Source organism: Astatotilapia calliptera, chromosome 7 (assembly GCF_900246225.1).
Source record: "Astatotilapia calliptera chromosome 7, fAstCal1.2, whole genome shotgun sequence".
Taxonomy (NCBI): Eukaryota; Metazoa; Chordata; class Actinopteri; order Cichliformes; family Cichlidae; genus Astatotilapia; species Astatotilapia calliptera.
In genome coordinates this window covers 10,900,457-10,926,357 of record NC_039308.1, presented here as the reverse complement: position 1 = coordinate 10,926,357, position 25,901 = coordinate 10,900,457, and the positions used below count along the sequence as shown (strand labels likewise).

General features: G+C 41.7%; 1 protein-coding gene across 1 annotated transcript; it reads left to right on the top strand.

Moving 5' to 3' along the window:
- The first annotated feature begins 5,183 nt into the window (after window positions 1-5,183).
- Window positions 5,184-25,873, top strand: LOC113025365 (SEC14-like protein 2). The gene is made up of 12 exons (XM_026173007.1): window positions 5,184-5,347; window positions 5,955-6,030; window positions 19,097-19,140; window positions 20,020-20,082; window positions 20,229-20,417; window positions 20,497-20,592; window positions 20,673-20,733; window positions 20,817-20,900; window positions 21,773-21,879; window positions 21,973-22,112; window positions 22,266-22,435; window positions 23,487-25,873. Exons 1-12 carry the CDS (start codon window positions 5,294-5,296, stop codon window positions 23,615-23,617), a joined length of 1,215 nt encoding a protein of 404 aa, XP_026028792.1. The 5' UTR covers window positions 5,184-5,293; the 3' UTR covers window positions 23,618-25,873.
- Window positions 25,874-25,901: the final 28 nt, after the last annotated feature.

Here is a 25,901-nt window from a genome sequence, read left to right as displayed (position 1 = left end):
TTCCTAAAAAGTGAACATATGACAGGTATATTTTGGCAGGATTAAGAGTGTTGACCTACTGACCTTGATGAAACTACAGAACTATTTGGATAATAGTATTACAACTGGTGGAGGTGAGGAGTTAAAATATTCTCTTGTAGTTGAATATGTCTTTCTTGGTGAGTAGCTGACGTTAAAGCTGCTCATTACTGAGCTTGCAGGTGTAGCTCTTCTCAGAGCTTTAGTTTCTGTTTCCATCATCCTGCTGGCACAAAATTGATCCAATAGTATGTTTGTCTTAAAATCTTTCCGTTATTATTTGATCATCCATCCTTCACACTGAGGTTTCATTTCACACTGAGATCTTACAAAAGAAAAGATGATGTCAATCCCGACAGTTTTTATTTCTCAGAAGGAGGTGTAAATTTAACAAAGAGGATGCTATATTAATTGTACACACTCTGCTTCTGGATGAAAATGTCCAGTCAGGGGAGTTAAAACAAAAAAATCCCTCCTGTTTTTCACAGAGATGCTCTTTCAGTGTTGATGACTTCTTGCCAGATCAAACACAAAATACTAATGATTATTTTCTCCTTTAAGATGTTTTACGTTATCTGCTTCAGTCTCAGTTAAATGTTGTTTTTGCACAGCTAATGAGAACTCTTTCATTCAGTTCATCTCACAACTTTTACTAGTTATTTAAAAAAATGAAGATGATTCTTTCAGATGAGAAGATTGATTACACTATTATCAAGTCACGAACACAGATTGTATATAAGCAATGGAATTGGCCATAGTAATGTCACCAGTTATGTGGGACTGAAGGTGCCTGTTTTCATTGTGAGCATTGTAGTGTTTTTGAATTGGATGTGAAGCGTGATGGATGGATCAGACTGAAACTATTGCTATTCAGTCTGGTCGCCTCCTGTTGGCCATTTATAGAAATTCAGAGTTAAAGCTCTTCCACATTGGCTCCACTTTACAAGCCCAGAGGCTACCTCTATCTTTTATATAGTCTATGTTCACGAATTAGCTTAGCTTAGTTCAGTGTGATTGGTAGAAACGGGTGAAACTGTGTAGCCTGGCCTCATTCAGCCTTCAAGAACCATCAAAGCTTACAAATTATTCTGTATATTTTGTTTGATGTTTAGAAAGAAGGATGAAAACCACTGGAGTTAATTGAGTTAATTGGTGGTTGGTTTTTAGGCTGTTTACATGGATAGAGCAGCTAATTGTCTTTACCAGCTAACATCAGACTTAAGGGCTGCCATTGACTGACACATTCAGTGACAGGTAACAATAGCAGTGACACACTCAAGTATTGTCACCTTAATTCTGTGCTGACTATAAGATGCTGAAACAACTGGTTATTTTGTTCTAATGAAGACTTTGGTTTCTGTTGCAGAAAAGGCAGAACAATAAAATTTTAATTATCAGCCAAATTATTATTTTTAAGTGTTGTTATTGGCCCAACTTTTCAGAGCTAATTCTCTATTGACCATTTCTTTTAAGATAAATAATTCCTATGCTTGGTCTCAATTTCGTTCATAATATTAGTTCACTTCATGTAGTACTAAAACTACTACTACATGCTGACTTGTCTAGTGTGTAAGTTTGGACTGATTAATTCTCAAATGGACATGTCACGTTCTGCTCTTAAATGAAATGACATTCTGAATGTTGGACTCAGGTTGTCCCGCGATTTACTGCATGTTCTAAACTTGTTCTGCCTTTTACCACCCATATGGACAATTTGCTGTCTGCTGCTGTTAGCTAGTAAGCTAGCAAAGCCACTATCATCAGTGCTGATGATTACAGCCTCCTGCTGGCTGAACCTTGTTTGGTGGTCCTTTTCTATCATTCAAGTAGCGAAGAACTGAGACACGACGGTGGTTTCCAGTCTAAATTCAAGTCTCATCTAGCAGCTTTGTGGCTTTAGTTTAAAATTAACACACAAATATAAGAGTGGTATCAATCTTCTCATCCAGGTTTTGTGCAGAAGGACAAAAAAAGCTAATTTCCTCAGTTTATTGATTGGAGTAGGAGCTGTTTTATACTGGGTTCATATTTTAGCATTATTTAATGTCTCTATAACAGCTTTAGGCACTTTATAAATATCAGTGTGCTGATGTGTTAGAAAAAAAAGGTTTGGTTTGACAGATGCCCGAAGGCAATCTGTCAAACCAAACCTTTTTTTTTTTTTTTTTGGTAATGATATTTCTGGATCCAAACTGGCAGTTATCTCTTATGAGTCGGAATAATAAATGCTCCTGAAACTCAGAGTACACAGAGGTTATGTCCCTGTAAAATGCATTCACTTTTGTGTCCACTGTTTGTAGCAGTGTTTTGCAGCCTCCATTTGTCTAAAGCTAGGTCTGAGTTTGTTTGTTTTGTTTTGTTTTTTAGGGCAAAGTGCATTGTGTCGCATCTCATCTCACTTTTCAGTTAGGACTTTTTTTCCAAATGTATAGATGATATCCTGTATACATAGAGATTGTATCAAACCTTGTGCATTTTTTAAATATTAAAAGTTATTTTTGAAATGTTGGTATAAAAGAAAAAAAAGTTAATATTTTTGATAGAAGGTTGGCTACATTAATTCTGCAGTTTGTGTAGCAAGCTGTTTGAGAGGAGAAACAAATCAAGAAATGAATTAATTGTTAGAAGGTGGAAATATCTAATCTCAAAATACATGAAGCGCTTTCGTTTGACATGAATGTTTTTGGTAAAAATCTGAATACTGAGCTTAGTTATGAACTCTTCTGCAAGTCGTGCTCTAATTCTTAGCAACAACTGCGTTATTATGAATACTCGTGTAAAGACTTGTAAACCTCCAGGTTGATTGCAGTCTTCTAGATGTATGAAGGTTTATACAGTTTTTTTTAATCACTGAAATCTGTGAGTTGTTGATTAACTTCTCCATGTGAGATATGTTTATTAAACACTAGAAAGGTCAACTGCCGTAACTGACTGTGTTGATATTTAGCCATGCATGCAATGACTGAATGTTAAATTGGGAGGCTTTCTAGCTTCAGTAGAAATCTCTCACCCTTTGGAGAGGCCGTGATCTATTGCCTGAAAACTGCATTTATGTACACCTAATCTGCAGATGATATTTTCTGCTAACATAAAAGTTTGTCCAAAGATTTAAATTGGCTATAAATCTGACCTGTAAAAAACCTATGCAAACGAAATGTGTTCAGTGGACTGAATAAGCTGAGTCTGAATCTGTATTTATATTGAATCTGTATTTAAGGTCCTTTACTAAACACCAACCACACTTTAATCAGGAGCTCACAAAGACTTACTATTTTCCACCTAAAGCCGCTTTTGTTCTTTATGGTGGATTATCTAAAGTTGTTATTATTACCATTACCACCATTATCATCATTATTATTATTGTTGTTGTTATTGAGTAGTTTGAAAAAGGAAAAATGTGAGTTTTGATTCTGATGTAGAAAGCGGGTATGAGGGGAAATTGTGCCGTTTATACTGCCGTGCAAACATCTCTGAAACGTACGGCAGTGGTTTATGTAAAACTTATTGATTTTTACAAAGTCCACCTTTTTTCCCCTCCATTACAAAATGGACATGTTCTCCTTCCACAGTCCAAAGCCTAATAGCTTTGGATTTTGGGACGAGAACATGTCCATTTTGAGAAATATTTTGGGAGGGATATTATTCAAATTTCTTTCTCTCTCGTTAAAACAACCTTCCACTGTGTGAAAATGAGAAGTATTGATTGATTTTATGTAAGTTTTTGTAAATCATCCATTTATTCATAAGACCAGCTTTACTTTTTGAGGACCCTGCGGTCTGCATCCTAACCAGTTTCTGAATAGCCTGTGTATTTAAAGAATAAAAGAATTTTATGGAAAAACAAAACTCAACCTGCCTGTTATCTTTCTGAAAGTTAAAAAAAAAATTATAATAAAATATTTAACTGGAGTTTCCACTTGCTTCACAGAGTCAGGCCCACAGACTCGCCACTGTTGTATGCTGCACAGCCAGGCCCTGATCATATGCTGGGGATGTATATATGTAAAAGTTTTCCAATGTACACTGCTGCATGTCTATACAAAGCTCTAAAATTCAAAGCCCCAATATTAAAGTGAACTCCAAAGTTAATGGGGATTTGGTGTAACTTAATTAGCAATGGTGTGATAAGTGAGCACTTGGAAGAGTTGCACTTATGGGCCTTACTGAACTGGCCCAAAAGCGAGGTGAAAGTGAATTAGTTTATCGGGTATTCACCCGACTCTCCCTATTAGTCATTCCATCCCTGCCCACAAATCTGTCAGGGGGAAAAACAATGACTTCTGTTTTAACTTCATTCAGTTGAGAACAAACAAGCAAGTATCAGCTGAAGAGATTCAGATATAACAGAGACCTTTAAGGCCTCAAAACAGAACCTTGAGGTACACCATAGGGAGAAGTGGAAGAGGAGCTTTACTTGGAAGCAGCCACAGAAAAGGGTCATTTAGATAAATAAAACCACCGCAAAAGCCAAACCCCTGTACACACAGTATCTCAGTCGATTGAGCACAATGTGATGGTCAACAAAATCTAAAGCATTTTAGCAAAACTCCTAAATTACACTTATAGATCACATAAAACTACACAGTATAAATGAGACAATACTGTCCGATGACATAACACATGCCAAATAACAACAATAAAAAAGGCAGACTTGGTTAATAGAATAGAAGCGCATTCAGTCTGCACTAGCCTTAAACTGGTGGGGTTTTTTGCACTTTTTCTTGAAGGTAGCTATAGAATAAAAGCATTTTATCTCTGTTACTTTTATTGCATTATAACATATTACATAATTATTACATAATTATACAAACTTAATTCTTTAATTAAGTTTGTATAATTTTTAATGATTATCATTAAAAACATGGCGTATTATCAAATTTTATTGATCCCTGGGGGAAATGTACAAGCTACCCAGCAGTGTATGAAGCAAATCAAAGTAGCAACATTAAAAGGATTACACTGGTAAATGGGCATGCCCTGTATAATTAAGTGACAGGATTATTTGGGGGTTGCTCATTGTGCAGTAATGTGAGCCTTTTTGAATGCCTCCCCTGTAATCAGGTTTCACAAGGTGACAAAATATAAACAGATCTTTAAGCTAAAAGATGAAAGTCCACCTATTTGTGTGAGTGTTTGGTGTGTGGGCAGATCTCTGTGTAGGGATGGGTCGGTGTGTGTGTGAGGGGGTGTGGCTTTTTTACTATTCTATCTCAATTTCCCCCAAGTGCTGTTCATTCACATAGGCTGCTTCCATTAAACACACAAGGTCACAGAGATGAGTGGACGAATAGGAGACCTGAGCCCAAAGCAGGCTGAGATTTTAGCCGAGGTAAGACATTTACAATTAACGTTATGCAGATATATATGTTCAGTTGAATGGTTTAATTGTTCTTATCTATCAAATTGTTGTATCTGTGGGCTTGAGGTAGTGTCATATGCAGTAACTCATTGACACTGGTCTTTGGTCTCATCAAAATTGGTTGATATTATGCTGTGAGTTTACTGGGGTGTATCTTTTTTTTTTTCCACACAACGAAACACACCACTTTATGTTAATGTCTTGTCTTGTAACATAAATTTAGGGTGGTGGGTTAAGCCTAGAGGAAAGTTTAACTATTCTCTTTTTGAATAAATTGAAACTACAAATAAATTAAAAAATCATTTTGTAGCTTGAACTGATGAGGCCAAGTTAGTACTTTTTGGGCCATTAACAGTCTTTATTATAAGTTAGGTATCTCCTGGTTGTAGTTTCATATATTTGTATGACCAACATATATTTGATTGCCTGTGATTGCACACTGTTATGTACAGACATGAGAGTGGTATCAAACCTCTCTTACTTTGCAATAAAGCGACCAAGTCTAATTTTGCAAATGTAAAACTGTTCCTTAAATAATAAAATAACTTTGTCTTCTCTCTGGTTCTCTCACTTCCAGTTTCGGGAGAGGATTCAGGACATCCTTCCAAGCTTGCCTGCGCAGCATGATCACTACCTCCTGCGCTGGCTCAGAGGTGAGACTTGCATATATGTACAATACACACTGAAACCACCTGTTTATAGCAACAGTCACCCAAGTCTAGAGTGACTAAAGACGAATGTAAAAAAAACAGAACCAGCTGGAAAAGATGAGTGACAATTAACAACAAAAAATCACGTGGAAAGGAGAGATCTTCGATTCAGTACACTAAATGTATGCCAGTCTCTCTTTTAAAGAGGCTGCCATATGTTTAATAAATCGGTTTTACTTTGACACATATTTCATATATGTTAGTGTTCTGTGTATTTACAAAATATTTCAATGAAAGTGCTTAAATATTGCCACTTACTGTTAATTTATTCTTCTGCCCTACTACAAGAATGACTTTGTCAATCCAATTACTTATCAGACTCCAACCCTGATATGAAGTGTGCATTCTCACTGTTCAGGTGTGTTGAGAAGCTGTAACTATCTTAAGATAAGAAAGATAAGATACTTAACGTTGAGTGAAACACAACAAACATATAACAAAATAAGTGGAAAGGTATGAGTGTCAATAAAAGTTAAAAACGAAACGTAAACCAAAGTAAATTGACTCAAATAAAATAAGGATGAAGTCGGATGCAAATATGAAATTATTTATTAAATAACAAAGTAAAATGTTTCAAAAATCAACAAAGGAAAAATCTGATTTCAAACTGCTTAATGAATATAAACAGCACATATCAGATGGCCCAGCGTAACAGAGGCCAGAGCATTGTGTTTGCATCTGTTCTCTGCTGTAACAGTGAGCGAAAAGATGATTCTCTGCTACCCAGACATGTTGTATTGTAAGGACTATTGGGTGACATATTAAAGATTTCCTGTATCAGTACTTGTGGCAGCTAACAGGCATAAAAGCTGTTAAAGACCCTCATATAGAGGCTAAACAACTAATAATGCTATAAATTAGAAGATTTCAGTAACAGGGGATATTTTTGCACAGAATGAAAGCTTGTGGTATACCACGAACTTTTCATGGCTGCCATTATACTCTACAAGTATACTGGCAGCCTTATAATGCCTGAGGCTACCTTCAGTCTCTGGTAAACTCTGATATTTAAAGCAGTTGAGTAGGAATAAACAAACAAACCTGTTCCGAACATGAAACTAAATCCAGTTTCAGTGCAAGAGTGTAGCCATACCAGAGATGGAGGGTTCAGTATCGGCAGAATACTTCTTTCAAGGGACTGATCTCATAAATATAACCTATGCGTTCATGTTGATTATCTATTATTGCCTACAAATTTGAGTTTTTCTTTTCTTTTTTGGGGGGGAGGGAATACTGCATTATATTAAATTTCATGCCTCTAACACAAGAGGGGCAAAACCTTTTACGTAGTAAGTTTGTGTCATTTTACTAAACGATCTGAATCTGAAGTGCGTGGTATAAGGACTCCAGACTTTTAATAAGGTGGTTTTAAATCAGTCTTCTTGTTAATTTCCACTGCCAGTGAAATAAAAGTCATTGAGTAATGCATTAAACATGTGAGCTTAGAATGAGGGAGAAGGCCTCCCTTTCTCTGAATAGCATTGGAATTGCTTCTATCTGATGCTGTGTTTAAGGGTCCAGTGAGACCTAAAAAGAAATCAAACCTGACTGGAGATAAAGAAACATAGTATTTTCACATGGGCTTATACTTGGAAGGAAGTTTACCATCCATCCATCCATCCATCTTCATCCGCTTTGTCCGGGGCCGGGTCGCAGGGGCAGCAGCCTAAGCAAAGAGGCCCAGACCTCCCTCTCCCCAGCCACCTCCTCCAGCTTATCTGGGGGAATACCAAGGCGTTCCCAGGCCAGCCGAGAGATATAATCTCTCCAGCGTGTCCTGGGTCTGCCCCGGGGCCTCCTCCCGGTGGGACATGCCTGGAACACCTCACCCAGGAGGCGCCCAGGGGGCATCCTTGTCAGATGCCCGAACCACCTCAGCTGGCTCCTTTCGATGTGGAGCAGCAGCTGCTCTACTCTGAGCCCCTCCCGAATGGCCGAACTTCTCACCCTATCTCTAAGGGAGAGGCCAGCCACCCTTCGGAGGAAGCTCATTTCTGCCGCTTGTATCCGCGATCTCGTTCTTTCGGTCACTACCCATAGCTCGTGGCCATAGGTGAGGGTAGGGACGTAGATCGACCGGTAAATTGAGAGCTTCGCTTTTACACTCAGCTCCCTCTTCACCACGACGGACCGGTGCAGCGTCCGCATTACTGCAGCTGCAGCCCCAATCCGTCTGTCGATCTCCGGCTCCCTTCTCCCATCACTCGCGAACAAGACCCCGAGATACTTGAACTCCTCCACTTGGGGCAGGAACTCATCCCCGACCCGGAGTGGGCACTCCACCCTTTTCCGGCTGAGAACCATGGCCTCAGATTTGGAGGTGCTGATCCTCATTCCCGCTGCTTCACACTCGGCTGCGAACCGTTCCAGTGCGAGCTGGAGGCCCTCACCCGATGAAGCCAACAGAACCACATCATCTGCAAAAATCAGAGATGAGATTCTGAGGCCACCAAAGCGAAAGCCCTCCGCCACTTGGCTGCGCCTAGAAATCCTGTCCATAAAAATTATGAACAGAACCGGAGACAAAGGGCAGCCCTGGGGCAGCCCATCACCCACCGGGAACGAGTCCGACTTATTGCCGGCAATGCGAACCAAGCTCTTGCAACGGTTGTATAGGGATCGAATGGCCCGTAGCAATGGGCCAGACACCCCATATTCCCGCAACACCTCCCACAGGACACCCCGAGGGACACGGTCGAATGCCTTCTCCAAGTCCACAAAACACATGTAGACTGGTTGGGCAAACTCCCATGCACCCTCAAGTATCCTGGAGAGGATAAAGAGCTGGTCCAGTGTTCCGCGACCAGGACGAAAACCGCATTGTTCCTCCTGTATCCGAGGTTCAACTAACGGACGAACTCTCCTTTCCAGCACCCTGGCATAGACTTTCCCAGGGAGGCTGAGGAGTGTGATCCCCCTGTAGTTGGAACACACCCTCCGGTCCCCTTTCTTAAAGATGGGGACCACCACCCCGGTCTGCCAGTCCACAGGTACTGCCCCTGATCTCCACGCAACATTGCAGAGGCGTGTCAACCAGGACAGCCCTACAACGTCCAGAGCCTTCAGGAACTCGGGGCGGACCTCATCAACACCAGGGGCTCTGCCACCAAGGAGTTGTTTAACTGCCTCAGTGACCTCGCCCCCGGAAATTGGCGGGTCATTCCCCTCATCCCCAGACTCTGCTTCCTCCTCGGAAGACGTGTCAGTGGGATTAAGGAGGTCCTCGAAGTATTCCTTCCACCGCCTGACAATTTTCTCAGTCGACGTCAGCAGCGCTCCGCCAGCACTATACACAGTGCAGGTAGAGCACCGCTTTCCCCTCCTGAGACGTCTGACGGTTTGCCAGAATCTCTTCGAGGCAGTCCGAAAGTCTTTTTCCATGGCCTCTCCGAACTCCTCCCACACCCGAGTTTTTGCTTCAGCCACTGTCCGAGCCGCATTCCGCTTGGCCTGTCGATACCTGTCGGCTGCCTCCGGAGTCCCACAGGCTAACCAAGCCCGATAGGACTCCTTCTTCAGCCTAGTGGCCCCCTTCACCTCTGGTGTCCACCATTTGGTTCGGGGATTACCACCACGGCAGGCACCAACCACCTTGCGGCCGCAGCTCAATGCAGCAGCTTCGGCAATGGAGACGCTGAACATGGTCCATTCGGACTCAATGTCCCCAGCCTCCCTCGGAATGCTGTTGAAGCTCTGCCGGAGGTGTGCGTTGAAGATCTTGCGGACTGGGGCCTCTGCTAGACGTTCCCAGCACACCCTCACTACGCGTTTAGGTGCACCAGGTCTGTCCAGCGTCTTGCCCCGCCACCTGATCCAACTCACCACCAGGTGGTGATCAGTTGACAGCTCAGCCCCTGTCTTTACCCGAGTGTCCAGAACATATGGTCGCAGATCTGCTGATACGATTACAAAATCGATCATCGACCTACGGCCTAGAGCGTCCTGGTGCCACGTGCACTTATGGACATTCCTATGTTCGAACAGGGTGTTCGTTATGGCCAAACTGTGATTAGCACAGAAGTCCAATAACAGAGCACCGCTCGGGTTCAGATCAGGGAGGCCGTTCCTCCCAATCACGCCCCTCCAGGTCTTGCTGTCGTTACCCACGTGAGCATTGAAGTCTCCCAGCAGGACAACAGAGTCTCCAGGTGGAGCACCCTCCAGCACCCCCCCCCCCCCCAGGGACTCTAAGAAGGCTGGGTACTCTGAACTGCCACTCGGCGCATAAGCGCAGATGACAGTCAGGACCCGTTCCCCGACCCTAAGGCGCAGGGAACAAACCCCAACGTACTGGCAGCAAGCCGAGGGGATATTAGGATACCCACCCCAGCCCGCCGCCTCTCACCAGGGGCAACTCCAGACAGAGACAGAGTCCAGCCCCTCTCCAGGAGACTGGTTCCAGAGCCCAAGCCATGTGTAGAGGTGAGCCCGACTATATCTAGCCGGTACCTCTCAACCTCACGCACTAACTCAGGCTCCTTCCCCACCAGAGAGGTGACATTCCATGTCCCTATTGCCAGTCTTGGCAGCCGGGGGTCAGTCCGCCAGGGCCTCCGCTCCTGGCCGCCACCCGGCACTCAATGCACCCGACCCCTATGGCGCCTCCTGCGGGTGGTGGGCCTGCGGGAGGATGGGCCCATGTCTCCTCTTCGGGCTGTGCCCGGCCGGGCCCCATGGACTAAGGCCCGGCCACCAGACGCTCGCCCTCGGGCACCCTCCCCGGGCCTGGCTCCAGGGCGAGGCCCCGGTGACCCTATCCTGGGCAGGGTAAACTGTTCCCTCGGTGTCCTTTTCATAAGGGTCTTATGAATCGCTCTTTGTCTGGTCCCTCACCCAGGGCCAATTTGCCATGGGAGACCCTACCAGGGGGCAAAAGCCCCCAGACAACATAGCCCCTGGGATCCCTAGGGGCTTTACTAACATACAAAAAATAATTAAAGATTTTATATAAAGGAAGTGGAGTAAATGAAGTAAACATAATTTAAATGTGGAAATATACCTACCTCATACAGTACTCGAGTAAATTCAATTATCGCAACTGATTATGTAAAGTGTAATAAATCAGAAATTAGAAGTAACTTCAGTTTTATTATGCTAACTTGTGTTTCCAGTTATTAAGGTTTAATGAATGGTGATGATTTTTATCCCCATCTATTCTTTCCATACAAGCAGAGCAGCTGCAGGAAGAGCTGATATACATCAGAAAACATTGTTGTTGTTTTTTTTAAAAAAAAAACAAAAAACAACCTTTTCTGGCTGCATTAACTGACTTTCCATTCTTTGGAAAGCCAGTTTATCGAATAACCTGTCAAATTAATATTACTGAATCATGGTTAGTGTTGGCTCAAACAAAAGAGGACCCTTCTATCATAGAAATGTATCAGGATAAATTCTGAATGTATTTATTTGCATGAATAGTCAATGAAAATGTGCCATATGTGCAGTTTTCACATATGGCACATATAATCATTTTAGATTTTTTTGTACATTGCAGTTGATTGACTGAAATAAATATGACCCAAACTGTTAATTTTCACATTTTCTGTTTCTACATTTTGAATCTAAATTTCAGATTGATGTAAAAATCAACCTGAAATTTGACCTCATTCACTCTGCATTCACTCTGAAAACTTCTAATCTGACATATTATTCTGTGGTTTGCATGTGACATTAGTTTCTGTTGATGAGTAACTTGTTCCATGTGTTAAACAGCCTGTAGCTCCTGGTACCCAAACACCAAGAAGCACTGCAGAATGAATGTAAACGTTTGTATACTTATAAATACTAAATTAATTAATTATTAAGCATTTACTTCAGTGATAAAGCACAGAGAGGGGGGGTTTACAGAGGGAATTCATTTGTTGTTGAACAAGTGCTCAGATGTTTCATTTTTGGGGAATAAAAAAGAAAGCTTACATGTTCTTTTGCCTACTAATGTTTAGATTAAACAGCTGATAGATGTAGCATATTGTCTGATTTGTAGTTAAATCGGGATTAACTGCATGGCACGTGTAATAAAAGATATTTAAACCTGCTCACATACTCCCAATGGGTATAAACTACCCAAAAAAGCAAAATAAGACAGACAAAAAACAAAAAACCTTTTTAACCTACATATTTGAAGCATGGGTTCAGTTTGTATCAAAGACTGAAATGTTTTTTATTTCCTGTAATCTGATGGAAAACATGTATTAAAATGAAGTGCATTTACATGCTGTAGCTACAAATGTCACTCTTTTGTTTACCCTCCATTCCATGCAGCTCAAGAGGGAAAAACTGCCCAGAAAAACAGACATGAAACATGTTGTCCCGAAGACACTTGTGTTTTTAACAGAACTGCATTTTAAATTTCTTGTACTGATAAAAGCTGGAAAAGACTCACTGCTCACTGTTGCACTCTTTAACTGAAACATGATGCTCAAACTTGAAAAGACTTTCCGATAGAACATGTCTCCTCCAGCTTCTTAGCACAGACAGGCTACATGATGTATATAAAATATGGGCATGGATAAACCTGGACTCTTTCTAATGGCCAGCAGTGAGCCATTACTGAGTCAGACTCAAAAAAGTCTAAGCTATTGACTCATCAACTCTTGTGATCTGTGACCTCAGTAAACAGTTTGTGGTTTCAGTGGCTTACTGAACACATCATGATGTTTACTTTTAGTTCAAAGGGAGGATAAAGCACAGTGAAACTGACCATTGGGCTTGCAGTGTCCCTCTGTTTCTCAGTAAGATCCACTCAACTTTAATCATGACTGAGTTTAAACACCAAGATGCTGACAGTGAAAAATCTCAGCCTGAGTTCTCTGCTGCTCAGTTTTCTCCTGTGCTTTTCTCCTGTGCTTTAGTTGGTATTTGATGATGTAAAGACAAGAAATCAGTAATTAACTGTCCTGCTTTTGACTACTTGCATCTGTTCTGTGTCTGCTTCAAAAAGTTAACCATATATTTTATACTTGAACCAGAGCAGGATGATGCATTATGATGCATTCAGGGAAACAGCCACCCCCCCCCCCCTTGAAAAAAACCCCTGTGAACTCAGTCATGCCATCTGTTGCCTCTCTTTCCGCTAGGCTAATGACCTACTGGCTGCCATCTTTACATGTGACCTGTTGTCTTATGTAATGTTTTAGCATTTAGTTAGATAAGCTTACCTTCCAAAAAAGTTGTGATATACTATTTTTATGTGAGATATAAAGTGGCATATATGGCATAACACTCTCTACTAAATTGCGGTGTAGTAACAACAATACCCTTTGTTTGTTTGTTTTTAATCAGGTTATTTATGAAAGCCTTAGTCGTCTTTCAGTTAATCATTGATTTCTTACCTATCAGTTTTGTCTGACAGTTTAAAGAGAATGAACATGGAGTCAATGCCATTCTCAGTGTAAATGTTTGTTTTCTGCTGTGCAAAACCAGACTTGGTCTTGGTCTCCAAGCTTGATCAAGAGTAAGCTTCAAAGCACTGACTGCTGCTGTTTCAGCTGAGCTACAATTTAATTAAGTTGTCCTGGTGATTTTTAAAAAGACTGATATTTTTTGTCTTCCTGTATTTAACAACACAAAAGTCAAACTGAGTTCTAAATCTTTATGAAGTATCATGAAATAGGTAGAGCTTTGAGGGCAGTCCCTGCGAGAATCTGACATAGTTTCTAATCATTTTGAAACTTGACACTAGCTTTAGGCAGCACGGTGGCACGGTGGTTAGCACTGTTGCCGCACAGCAAGAAGGTCCTGAGTTCAATTCCACCATCAGGCCGGGGTCTTTCTGTGTGGAGTTTGCATGTTCTCCGGTTTAGAAAACCATATGTTCTGGACACTCGGGTAAAGAGAGGGGCTGAGCTGTCAACTGATCACCACCTGGTGGTGAGTTGGATCAGGTGGCGGGGGAAGACGCTGGACAGACCTGGTGCACCTAAACGCGTAGTGAGGGTGTGCTGGGAACGTCTAGCAGAGGCCCCAGTCCGCGAGATCTTCAACGCACACCTCCGGCAGAGCTTCAACAGCATTCCGAGGGAGACTGGGGACATTGAGTCCGAATGGACCATGTTCAGCGTCTCCATTGCCGAAGCTGCTGCATTGAGCTGCGGCCGCAAGGTGGTTGGTGCCTGCCGTGGTGGTAATCCCTGAACCAAATGGTGGACACCAGAGGTGAAGGGAGCCACTAGGCTGAAGAAGGAGTCCTATCGGGCTTGGTTAGCCTGTGGGACTCCGGAGGCAGCCAACAGGTATCGACAGGCCAAGCGGAATGCGGCTCGGGCAGTGGCTGAAGCAAAAACTCGGGTGTGGGAGGAGTTCGGAGAGGCCATGGAAAAAGACTTTCGGACTGCCTCGAAGAGATTCTGGCAAACCGTCAGACGTCTCAGGAGGGGAAAGCGGTGCTCTACCTGCACTGTGTATAGTGCTGGCGGAGCGCTGCTGACGTCGACTGAGAAAATTGTCAGGCGGTGGAAGGAATACTTCGAGGACCTCCTTAATCCCACTGACACGTCTTCCGAGGAGGAAGCAGAGTCTGGGGATGAGGGGAATGGCCCGCCAATTTCCGGGGGCGAGGTCACTGAGGCAGTTAAACAACTCCTTGGTGGCAGAGCCCCTGGTGTTGATGAGGTCCGCCCCGAATTCCTGAAGGCTCTGGACGTTGTAGGGCTGTCCTGGTTGACACGCCTCTGCAATGTTGCGTGGAGATCAGGGGCAGTACCCGTGGACTGGCAGACCGGGGTGGTGGTCCCCATCTTTAAGAAAGGGGACCGGAGGGTGTGTTCCAACTACAGGGGGATCACACTCCTCAGCCTCCCTGGGAAAGTCTATGCCAGGGTGCTGGAAAGGAGAGTTCGTCCGTTAGTCGAACCTCGGCTACAGGAGGAACAATGCGGTTTCCGTCCTGGTCGCGGAACACTGGACCAGCTCTTTATCCTCTCCAGGATACTTGAGGGTGCATGGGAGTTTGCCCAACCAGTCTACATGTGTTTTGTGGACTTGGAGAAGGCATTCGACCGTGTCCCTCGGGGTGTCCTGTGGGAGGTGTTGCGGGAATATGGGGTGTCTGGCCCATTGCTACGGGCCATTCGATCCCTATACAACCGTTGCAAGAGCTTGGTTCGCATTGCCGGCAATAAGTCGGACTCGTTCCCGGTGGGTGATGGGCTCCGCCAGGGCTGCCCTTTGTCACCGGTTCTGTTCATAATTTTTATGGACAGGATTTCTAGGCGCAGCCAAGTGGCGGAGGGCTTTCGCTTTGGTGGCCTCAGAATCTCATCTCTGATTTTTGCAGATGATGTGGTTCTGTTGGCTTCATCGGGTGAGGGCCTCCAGCTCGCACTGGAACGGTTCGCAGCCGAGTGTGAAGCAGCGGGAATGAGGATCAGCACCTCCAAATCTGAGGCCATGGTTCTCAGCCGGAAAAGGGTGGAGTGCCCACTCCGGGTCGGGGATGAGTTCCTGCCCCAAGTGGAGGAGTTCAAGTATCTCGGGGTCTTGTTCGCGAGTGATGGGAGAAGGGAGCCGGAGATCGACAGACGGATTGGGGCTGCAGCTGCAGTAATGCGGACGTTGCACCGGTCCGTCGTGGTGAAGAGGGAGCTGAGTGTAAAAGCGAAGCTCTCAATTTACCGGTCGGTCTACGTCCCTACCCTCACCTATGGCCACGAGCTGTGGGTAGTGACCGAAAGAACGAGATCGCGGATACAAGCGGCAGAAATGAGCTTCCTCCGAAGGGTGGTTGGCCTCTCCCTTAGAGATAGGGTGAGAAGTTCGGCCATCCGGGAGGGGCTCAGAGTAGAGCAGCTGCTGCTCCACATCGAAAGGAGCCAGCTGAGGTGGTTCGGGCATCTGACAAGGATGCCCCCTGGGCGCCTCCTGGGTGAGGTGTTCCAGGCATGTCCCACCGGGAGGAGGCCCCGGGGCAGACCCAGGACACGCTGGAGAAATTATATCTCTCGGCTGGCCTGGGAACGCCTTGGTATTCCCCCGGATAAGCTGGAGGAGGTGGCTGGGGAGAGGGAGGTCTGGGCCTCTTTGCTTAGGCTGCTGCCCCTGCGACCCGGCCCCGGACAAAGCGGATGAGGATGGATGGGTTTAGAAAACTCAGAGTGAAAAACGATACTCAGGGTTGAGTAACCCCGAACTGTCCAACTCGGAATATTCGGTTTCAGAAAGGCTGATAACAATTAGTTCAATCAACGCGGAGTTGCTTTAACCCCAAGTTAAGCGCGCGCACGAGGATACATAAAGCCCTGATCAGTGGAGCACAGATTAAGCGAGTCACCATGGAGACGGAGGGAAAGAAGGCGCGGTCAATGTATTTTACAGCGCTTGAGGCCGAAATTCTGATGGCAGCATATGCTGATAACATGCAAATTTTGCAGAAAAAAAGTAACACAGCCTCAGCTGCAAAAGAAAGGGAGCATGCATGGCAAAACAAAGCCGACAGAGTCAATGCGTGAGTGTTAATTTAAACATTGATCTAGGGATTTCCACCCATTTAACACGTTATTTTATTATATTTTATTTTGTATTTTATACATTTGATTTTGTGATGTGATGTGAGCGCAGGTGCAACCCAACAGGCCCCAAACGTTCCTGGCAGCAAGTAAAAATGAAATATAAAAATATAGTCCAAACAGGTAAGGTGTAATTGTATTATGAGCCATAGTGCTTGGTCTGTTTGTCCGATGTAAATCAATTGTAGTTAGAGGCTACATTAATTTTCTTTCTGTAAGCACTTATTGAAATTATCTGAGCACATTACAAGTACATATTTGCTTACTCTGTATGCTCATATGCGACCCGTTATAGCCAACAGAAAAAAAGCGGAGGCCCGAAAAACAGCTGGGGGTCCTCCACCACCACCACTCACAGAGGCTGAGCAGTTGGCTTCCACATTTGTGATAATGTTGGCAGCATCACATATGATCTTCACAGTGCAGAGAACACAAATTAGCATCCATTACTATAATGAAATAATTTGTTAGTTTGAAATGCTACAGGGAACTATGTACCTGTACATTAATGCTGTGGAAAGACTTCCTGTTCACATAGTCTCCTTCATTTACTGAAGGAGCAATGATTGGAATGTGAGTGCCATCTATACAGCCAATCACGCCTGGGAACCGTGAGAATAAATGTAAAATTTAAGTAGTAGTTCAAGTATCACCACATCATGAATTAAGTTTCGTTCATCCTGATACCTGCAATTTTGTGGAATCCCTCTTTGATAAATCTTGTGGGTCTATGACCGGGGAACACCACAAATGAGTACAGGAGACGTTTCAGTGCAACTGTAACATTCCTGACTGCCCGACAGACGGTAGCCTTGGAAACGTGCTCAGCGTCACCAATATTATACAGAAAGCTCCCGTTTGCAAAAAACCAAAGTGCAATACAAATAATATGTACAGAACTGAGAGAATGTCCGCGATGTGTCACATGAGCAATATTAGGCCTGAGGATGTTATTCAAATGAATTGTAGATTGTGCTGAAAAACGGTAACGTTCACACAGAAAATCATCAGGAAATGATAAAATGTCCAAACGCGCTCTAATCACTCTCTCCCGGCGGAGAGCTCTGCGGAGAATTTGGGCTTCAACATCTACTGGCTCTTCAAGGAAGGAGCACGCCATGTCTGACACTTCCTACAGTCAGGTTTCCGACAAAGAGGCGGAGAAAGTCAGGGTTAGTTGAAGTAAACCTGCTAGGGGGCAGGTTAGCTTCACAGAGTGTGTCGTCATAGTGAATCACTCAGAATTAATCTAAACTCGCTTTGTGAAACCGAAAACCCAGTTTTCGTTAACTCAGGGTATACTTACTCAGAGTTTGCACTAAACCGGCTTCCTGAAATAGGGCCCAGTTCTACAACAACCGCAGTCTGACACTGCATATTACCATCAAGGTCTAAATTCCCTCACTCCACACCACGCATGAATTGATTCCCTGAATCCAGGAGAACATCTGGATCTGAAAGCCTGTGATATGTTCTTGACAACCTCAAGAAAATGTCTCACAATTTTGCTTATTTCAATTTGATATGTATTTCAAAAATGGTAAATAAATCTTTGGTGAATTTGTTGATTAGGATTGCGTCCAAAAGTCACATTGTTACCTTTTTTATTATAATTTTTAAAATAATCTGACAAAGAAACTAACTAAAAGACACACAACACCAATTAATTTCCCTGTTGAAGCTAATAATAGGGTAAAATGTTTGAAAGAAGACACTTTTCTAGCAAAAGTCAGCTCTGACTATTTCAGATCTTTCTGAACAGAGAGCACAAATGCTCAGAAACAGTGTTTTCTTGGTTGGAGATACTGTTACGGCATTTTGAATCAGTGACTTAGGTGATTTATGCTCTGATCAATAATGCAGGGCCCTGTCTGTTTACTCAGCTGTTTAAAGGTCCATAGTTCAGAGGGACTCAGATAAACGGGGTCTCTGTGTCTGCAGTTCAATATTTGTGTTAACCTTGGCCAGTCTCTTTGCTTGAGTAAAAAAAAAAAAAAGTATCATAAGGTTTCTGTTTTATGATCATCAGATATTGTTGATGGTCTTTTAAGTTTACTTTCCTCTTCTGTATGCAATCATGATCAATCTACTTAAAGGGCTAATTATTTGTATTAAAATGTTTAATATTGCTTGGATAGTATCATGGCTAACTTTTTAAGGATTCTTTTTGAAAACATTTTTTTCTTTATCTTTTGGTGGTGATTTGTTGAGATGTTTGAGAAAAAAGGGGAGGGTGAAGAAAGATTTCTTTTCAGGTGTCCTATAGTTTTCCATTTAAAAAGTAATAAACTGGCAACCACAAACCAAATTAAAAAAAAAAAAAAAAAACTATAAAGGAAGAAATGTATTTTCTTTGTTCTTAGTTAAAATAGGTATTTTATTTTCCCAGAAGATGGTGTCTTCTCATAGTGTCTCACAGTAACCTGGCATTTCAGTGTTACAGAAGTGGCGTTGTCAGTTTGATTGTATGTGTCTAATGTGGGATTTTTTTCTTTTCTTTTTTCCAGCCCGTAGCTTCAATGTTCACAAAGCTGAAAGCATGATCAGGAAGGTAAGCTCTGTGTTGTTCAGACGGTGAGAGCCTGTTTGCTCTTCAAGTACCCAACTAACACCCAACACGTATTTCTACCTGGTGCTGCTTTTCAAATCTCTGTACTAAATGTATTAAATCCATTAAAACTGTATTTACCTTTTAGATATTACATAAAATGACGAGTTTATATAACACAGTGCAATGTTAAAGATTAATCCAGTGTTTGATTTGTGGCCCTCTTTCTAGGGAATTTAGTTAGTGACTCTTTTCATGTTCAAGGACAAAGTAATATAGGACAATGTATAGTAAAGTAAATTCATGGAATTAATGGATCAGACTTTATGCCTATAGTTTTAGGGAACCTAGTGCACATATTTCCAGCTATATATCTTTTCAGAATTCACAGTTTAAAATAATCCTCATTGTGATTGGCTGAGTGATAAAGTGATAAAGGCACAGGTGAGTTGGGCTTATGAAATACACCACCAGAACTGTGTAGTTGAGATGATCATATTAGTGATATCTGCTCTCACTGACATCAAACAAATCCAAGAGTGGAAAAACTTAGTGAAAGCAGAATGTTTAGAACAGTCTGAGGGCAGAGCATTGGGCTCACAGAGGTTACTTAATGGACTCTTTGTCTGAAATTCTAGACATATTTAATATAAGCAGCCAACCATTGTAACAGTATATACTGTGTATATGAAACAGAAAATAAAGTAAAGCATGAAAAAAGCTTCTTCCATTTCAAAACATGAAATCATTTCTAGAATAATAGCTATAGAGTGTCTTTGACAGCTGGAGCATTTGTGGGGAAACACATTACTCTGTGTTTGCCTGGTTTTTGTAAGCTTTAGTCTTTAACTTACCCAGCCTTGTTGTCTTCGACCTCTGCAGCATGTGGTGTTTAGGGAACAGATGAAAGTAGACACCATCCTATCTGACTGGAAACCTCCAGAGGTAACCTACTGCATTTTCTTTTTAGCTAATATTTGTGAAAAAGTAGTCTGAACTGAGGATGAAGGGGACTGTTGTTAAATGAGCAGTCTTTCAGACTCTTTAGTTTTTGAAGGTCACATTTTTTTCTTTATGAATCCATCTCTCAGGTGATTGAGAAGTATGTATCTGGAGGGATGTGTGGCTATGACCGTGAGGGAAGTCCAGTCTGGTACGATGTGATTGGCCCTCTAGATCCTAAAGGTCTGCTGATGTCAGCCACCAAACAGGACTTCCTGAAGACTAAGATCCAAAACACAGAGATGCTACGGCAGGAATGTCAAAAACAGTCTGAAAAGGTCAGCCAGGAGTTCTCTGTTCTTCCCTTTCCACTCCTCTCTGCTCGTCTCTTCTAATGTTACTGTGTCTCTCTCTCAGTTGGGGAAGTACATTGAATCCATCACTCTAATCTATGACTGTGAAGGACTTGGATTGAAGCACATTTGGAAACCTGCTATTGAGACCTATGGAGAGGTTTGTTATCAGCTTTTGTAACAATCACCCACTCATACACACGAAACATCTATGTGTCATTACTGCTTTCGGCCATGTAGATCCTCACCATGTTTGAAGACAACTATCCTGAAGGCTTGAAGAGGGTGTTTCTCATCAAAGGTACATAAGACCATTTGTCTGCATATTTGATTTCCACGTTCTGTTTCAGAATTTTGGTTGATAATTTGTATCTTTTGCTGCAGCGCCCAAAATGTTTCCTGTGGCCTACAACCTGATCAAACACTTTCTGTGTGAGGAAACACGGCGCAAGATCATTGTTTTAGGAAGTAAGACAACTTTTCTTTATCCCAGTGTTTTCTGAGTCTTTACTTGATCTTGATGCTAACATTAGCATGCTGAAGTAACAAAGTACTTGCAAAAAGCAGAAACGGGATTCTGAGACCACCCATGTGAAAGCCTTCCATTACTTGGCTACGTCTAAAAATTCTGTCCATAAAAATTACAAACAGAATGGATGACAAAGGGCAGCCCTGGCGGAGATCATCATGAACTTATCGCTGGCTATGCGGACCAAGCTCTTGCAATGTTTCTATAAGGACTGAATGACCACAGGTCTGGTGATACAATTATGAAATCGATCATCAACCTACTGCCTAGAGCTTCCTGGTGCCATGTGGACCACCATGTTTTAACTTATGCTAAAACATGGTTTTTGTTTTGGAGAAACTGTGGTTTGCACAGAAATCCAACAATAAAACACAGCTTGGGTTCAGATCCAGAAGGCCATTCCTCCCAATTATGCCTCTCACCCAGGGCAACTCTAGACTAACACAGAGTCCATCCCGGCTCCAGGAGACTGGTTCTAGAGCCCAAGCCGTGCGTTGAGGTGAGCCCAACTATATCTCATGAGGATGAGCTGGGACGAATCTCTGGTGGGCTCCTTCCCCGCCAGAGAGTTGACATCCCATGTCCCAATTTTGGTAGCTGGGGATCGATCCACCAGGGCTTCTGTGCTACCTGGCACACATTGCACCTGACCCCTATGGTCAATATGCAGTCTTTCTTATATTTACTATTTAGAGTTTATAATTTTACTCTTTTCATCTACACGAATGTCAACCTATAAAGGAACTAAGGTCATGAAACAAAGCAGTCTTATTAAACTAAAAAGTTTTAAATTACAATATTGTGTTTACAGGTAACTGGCAAGAAGTGCTACGTGAACATATTGACCCAGATCAGCTTCCAGTGGTGTATGGAGGAACTCTGACTGACCCAGATGGAGACCCCCACTGCAGAACCATGGTGAGAACAGAGGGAAAGACTGATTAAATACAATGCTGTTCCTCTAAAATTGGAGACTAAAGTGATGCGTGTTTTTGTGTATTGTGGTTGCAGATCAATTTTGGTGGTACAGTTCCCAAGTCCTACTATGTGCAGGATTCAGTGAAGGTTCAGTATAACAAAAGTGTGACCATCAGCCGTGGCTCTGTCATCCAGCTGGAGTTTGATGTTCCTGCAGCCAGCAGCCTCCTGAGGTACAGCAGGTTTATTCTGTGTTCTGAGAACAATGAATCACTGACTTGTAGTGTGTGTTTGTGGTGATTTAGTGATATAGACTTTAAAATTAAATTAAATTAAAAAAAAATACTAAAGCTGCCACTCATGATGAATTCATTATTGCTTGTCAGGTGGCAGTTTGCCAGTGATGGAGCAGATATTGGGTTTGGAGTGTACAAGAGGACTAAAGAGGGCAGCCAACAGAAGATAGCTGACATGCAGCAAGTTCTACCCAGCGAGCGCTACAATGCACACTTGGTCCCTGAAGATAGCTGCCTCACCTGTCCTGAGCCCGGAGTCTGTAAGTAACTCACAGCTGTGTGTACAGGTACTTTTGCAGTAATGTCTGCAAAATTAGTCTGTAACAATGAAAATTGCTCATTTCATTTTGCTTCCAATGCGCCAGACTTTCTTGTTATTTTTTCTTTAAGTGGACTTGAGCAACAGTCCTCCAGCTTTCTAAAGATCTTTCAAACTCTATTCAAAGACCGTTTATATAGGAATCCTTTTTGTTTGTTTGTTGAGGCACTTTAACAATTGACATGTGAATCATTTAAGCATATTCAAGGCTCCTAACTCAATGGACATAACGGATAACTTAAATTCAATTTTAAATTGTAACTTTACGTACCTCGTTACTAGCAGCCTGTTGTAAAAACACAAAGCACATAATTTATTCCCTTTTCCTTAGCTAAATGGCAGACTGCCTTTCAAACCACCAAAGATAACAGTTTAATAGGCATACAATAGTACTTTTGCACTAACAAGGTGATTCCCAAAGAGCTATTGGCCAAAAACTTGGCATATCTCAACATTGTATGCAGTGGGTCCTTAGAAAATGTGAGGAAACTGTCAAGTGGAGGACAAAAGAAAATGTGGCAGACCTAAAAAAATTACCTACAGCAGATGAGAAGTTGAGGTATACCAAATTACATAAAAACTGGACTGAAAATCAAGTGCCAATAAATGTTATGTAGTGATGACTCCAGATGTGAAATTTTGGTTTAAATTGTCATTGATATCAGGACAGAGGTACAACAGTGAGTGTCTTACAGTCATAATACAGTGAAGGCTCTCGCTAATCCAGTATGACCTTTATGTGAAAGCAGTGAGGGATCATCTGGACAGAGAATGTAGCAAAAGGCTAGCTCTTCTTTGGATGCTATAGGGTGTTCACATATTCAGAATCAACAAAATTCTTATTAAAACACAACCTGTCACATTTATAGAGTGATTTAGAAGTGTAGCTGTAACGCGGTGATTTCCCTTGTGGGATCAATAAAGTATTTTATGCGTTTACAGGATGATAGCTTTTCTTAGCTGTTAGTGACTGTATCCTTTGCTTTGTGCAGATGTGCTGTGTTTTGATAACAGCTACAGCATCCTTCAGTCCAAGAAAGTGAGATACAAGGTTGAAGTTATTCCACCGGCAGATGTTCTGATGCAATATCCACGCAGCAGTGGTGATGGAAGGCTACAGTGAGGACACCCACAGCTGAGAGGACACAGTTCTGATCTTTGTTACTAGTTAGCTATGTCATCCCATCGGGGCTAAATTACCTCCACTTCTTCCACTGCGTTCAGTATGTATGAATTCATGATACACACATGCATACATTTGTTGTAATTTTATTATGAAGTGACTTAAAACCAGGCTGAATTTGGGAGTCACAGCTGAATCTGCAGCTTTCTTTATCTTTATAGAACTTTTCACTGATTAAAACTTGAAGTTTACCTGACTAATTGCTAAACAACCCATGATAGCTGATTCTACTGGTCACTTTGAATCAGCAAAAAAGATGTTTTTGTATACATCTGATTCATTTTGAGCTCTATTTTTGGCATCTACCCCCTCTCAAGGGAATTATCGCTGGGGGGGGGGTTCAGCCCTGTAGTCTGTGAGTTAAGCTTGTGAGGGAAGTTAAACAAAATATCTAAATCATCAATCAATATATATTTCTCAATCAAACGCTAAATCATGAGATCATTTCTGAACATGTATTTACACATACATTTAGGACACTGTACACATTATAATTAAACACTGTTAGGTGTGTTTGGCTTGTAGTTAATGTAACAGATGAGTTACTTTAATTGGAGAGCTTTCCACAGACTTCTGAAGGTTTACTTCAGCATCTTTTAGTGGTAGCTTTAGCTAGTATTGAGTGGTACATACAGTATTATTAAGGGAAATATTAAACAAATTGAGAGAAATAACAGGGTTGGTTTGCCCACGGTGTAATGTAGCCATTGTTTTCCACTGCAAAGAAGAACCATTCAGAACAACAGTAACAAAAAGAAATGTTTACTTTATACAGCATTTCAAACCAGAACCACAATTAACTGTACAAGCTCATCATTTAATACTGAAGGACCACATTTGTAAAGATTTACTGTGTTCTAGTAATTTTTGTAATTAATATGGTAATATATTAGTAAGATGTTCATATATACGTGCTTTGTGAAATATAGTATAATATAAGTGCTTTGTATAAGTGCGTCAGTTTGGGATACAAGAAAAAAAAGCCCTTAAGTTTTAAAAGGCCCACAACATCATGTTTTTGTTGCCATATTTGTCTCTTTATAGTCATCCTGTCTGTGTAGATGTGTTCAGCTCCTTGTGGTAGTTTTGCATCTTGTACATAGTTTCTCTGTCTTAATATTGACATGTTTTGTTTTTGTAATCTGGGCCTGTTCTATGAAGAGAGTTGAACATATCCAGGGTGTCTTTTTGTAATCTGGATTCATCCACTAACCTGGTTATTAGCTGGTTATCAGCTTGTACATTTCATTATTTTTTAAAAGAGAGTTTTAGGTTTTATTCTGCTGCCTGGATTGTTATTAGCTGTTTGAGAGCATGTAAAGAATAAATATAAAAATTGAATTCAAATGAATGCTTAGAGCTGGAATTTGGAACATATCCTGCTCAACAACAGTACAATTTACCATGGCAATATACCCTCATAAGAAGCTAACTACCTTCATGATACAAAACACGCCAGGATTAACCAGTGGAAATATGGTTTAAGAGGTTAAGTAATACAAACTTCCGTGTTAGAGAAAACGCACTGTAAAGTAATACAGTATTACAAGTGTGCATTTTAGGCACTTTGGTGGGTAAGATTGGAACAGAGCTACTACATTTAAAAAAAAGTTTAGCCTATTTGAAAGGTGTCATAAATGTAGACTGTGTAAATTAACCAACTTAGCAATATCACAATTCTATCTTTTAGACATGTGAGAATAATGGATTGTAACTGACTATTTCTTTAAATTTATATTTAAAAGATAGTGTTAATTTTTCACCTATAGACTCAGTTGTGTTTAACAGCCTAAGAGTAAAAAAAGAAAAGAAAAATAACACCAGAACGTAATGGGTAGGCTTAGTTTATGTGCCAATTGCATATAAAGTCCACAAGTACAAATAGTTTTTCTGGTACAAACATGCACAGAGGCAAAACAGTCAAATTACTTTCTGGGGCTATTTATCAAATCAAATTCTGAAGTTTTGTTTGATAAGTGTACCTCCACTCTGCTCAAACTGGATAATAATGGCCTTTAAAATTACTGATTGCTGCACTATAATCTCTTGAAATTAAAGATGTACATAATTATAATTGATCCACAATCTAAAGAAGCATGACGTCATGATGTAAAATGATGCTGGTTTATTTCTTAATCATTGGAAACTCTGTCATTGTGGAATTTTAATAAATAAATTTTTATTCATAAATACAAACCTTTTGTACTGTTTTTTATTACAGTAT

Excerpts from the sequence above, each read along its gene's own strand:
- LOC113025365 (XM_026173007.1), top strand. The coding sequence starts at position 5,294 with ATGAGTGGACGAATAGGAGACCTGAGCCCAAAGCAGGCTGAGATTTTA. Across the intron at positions 20,734-20,816 it reads GAGGGTGTTTCTCATCAAAG|CGCCCAAAATGTTTCCTGTG; the intron begins GTACATAAGACC and ends CTTTTGCTGCAG. Across the intron at positions 22,113-22,265 it reads GCAGCCAGCAGCCTCCTGAG|GTGGCAGTTTGCCAGTGATG; the intron begins GTACAGCAGGTT and ends ATTGCTTGTCAG.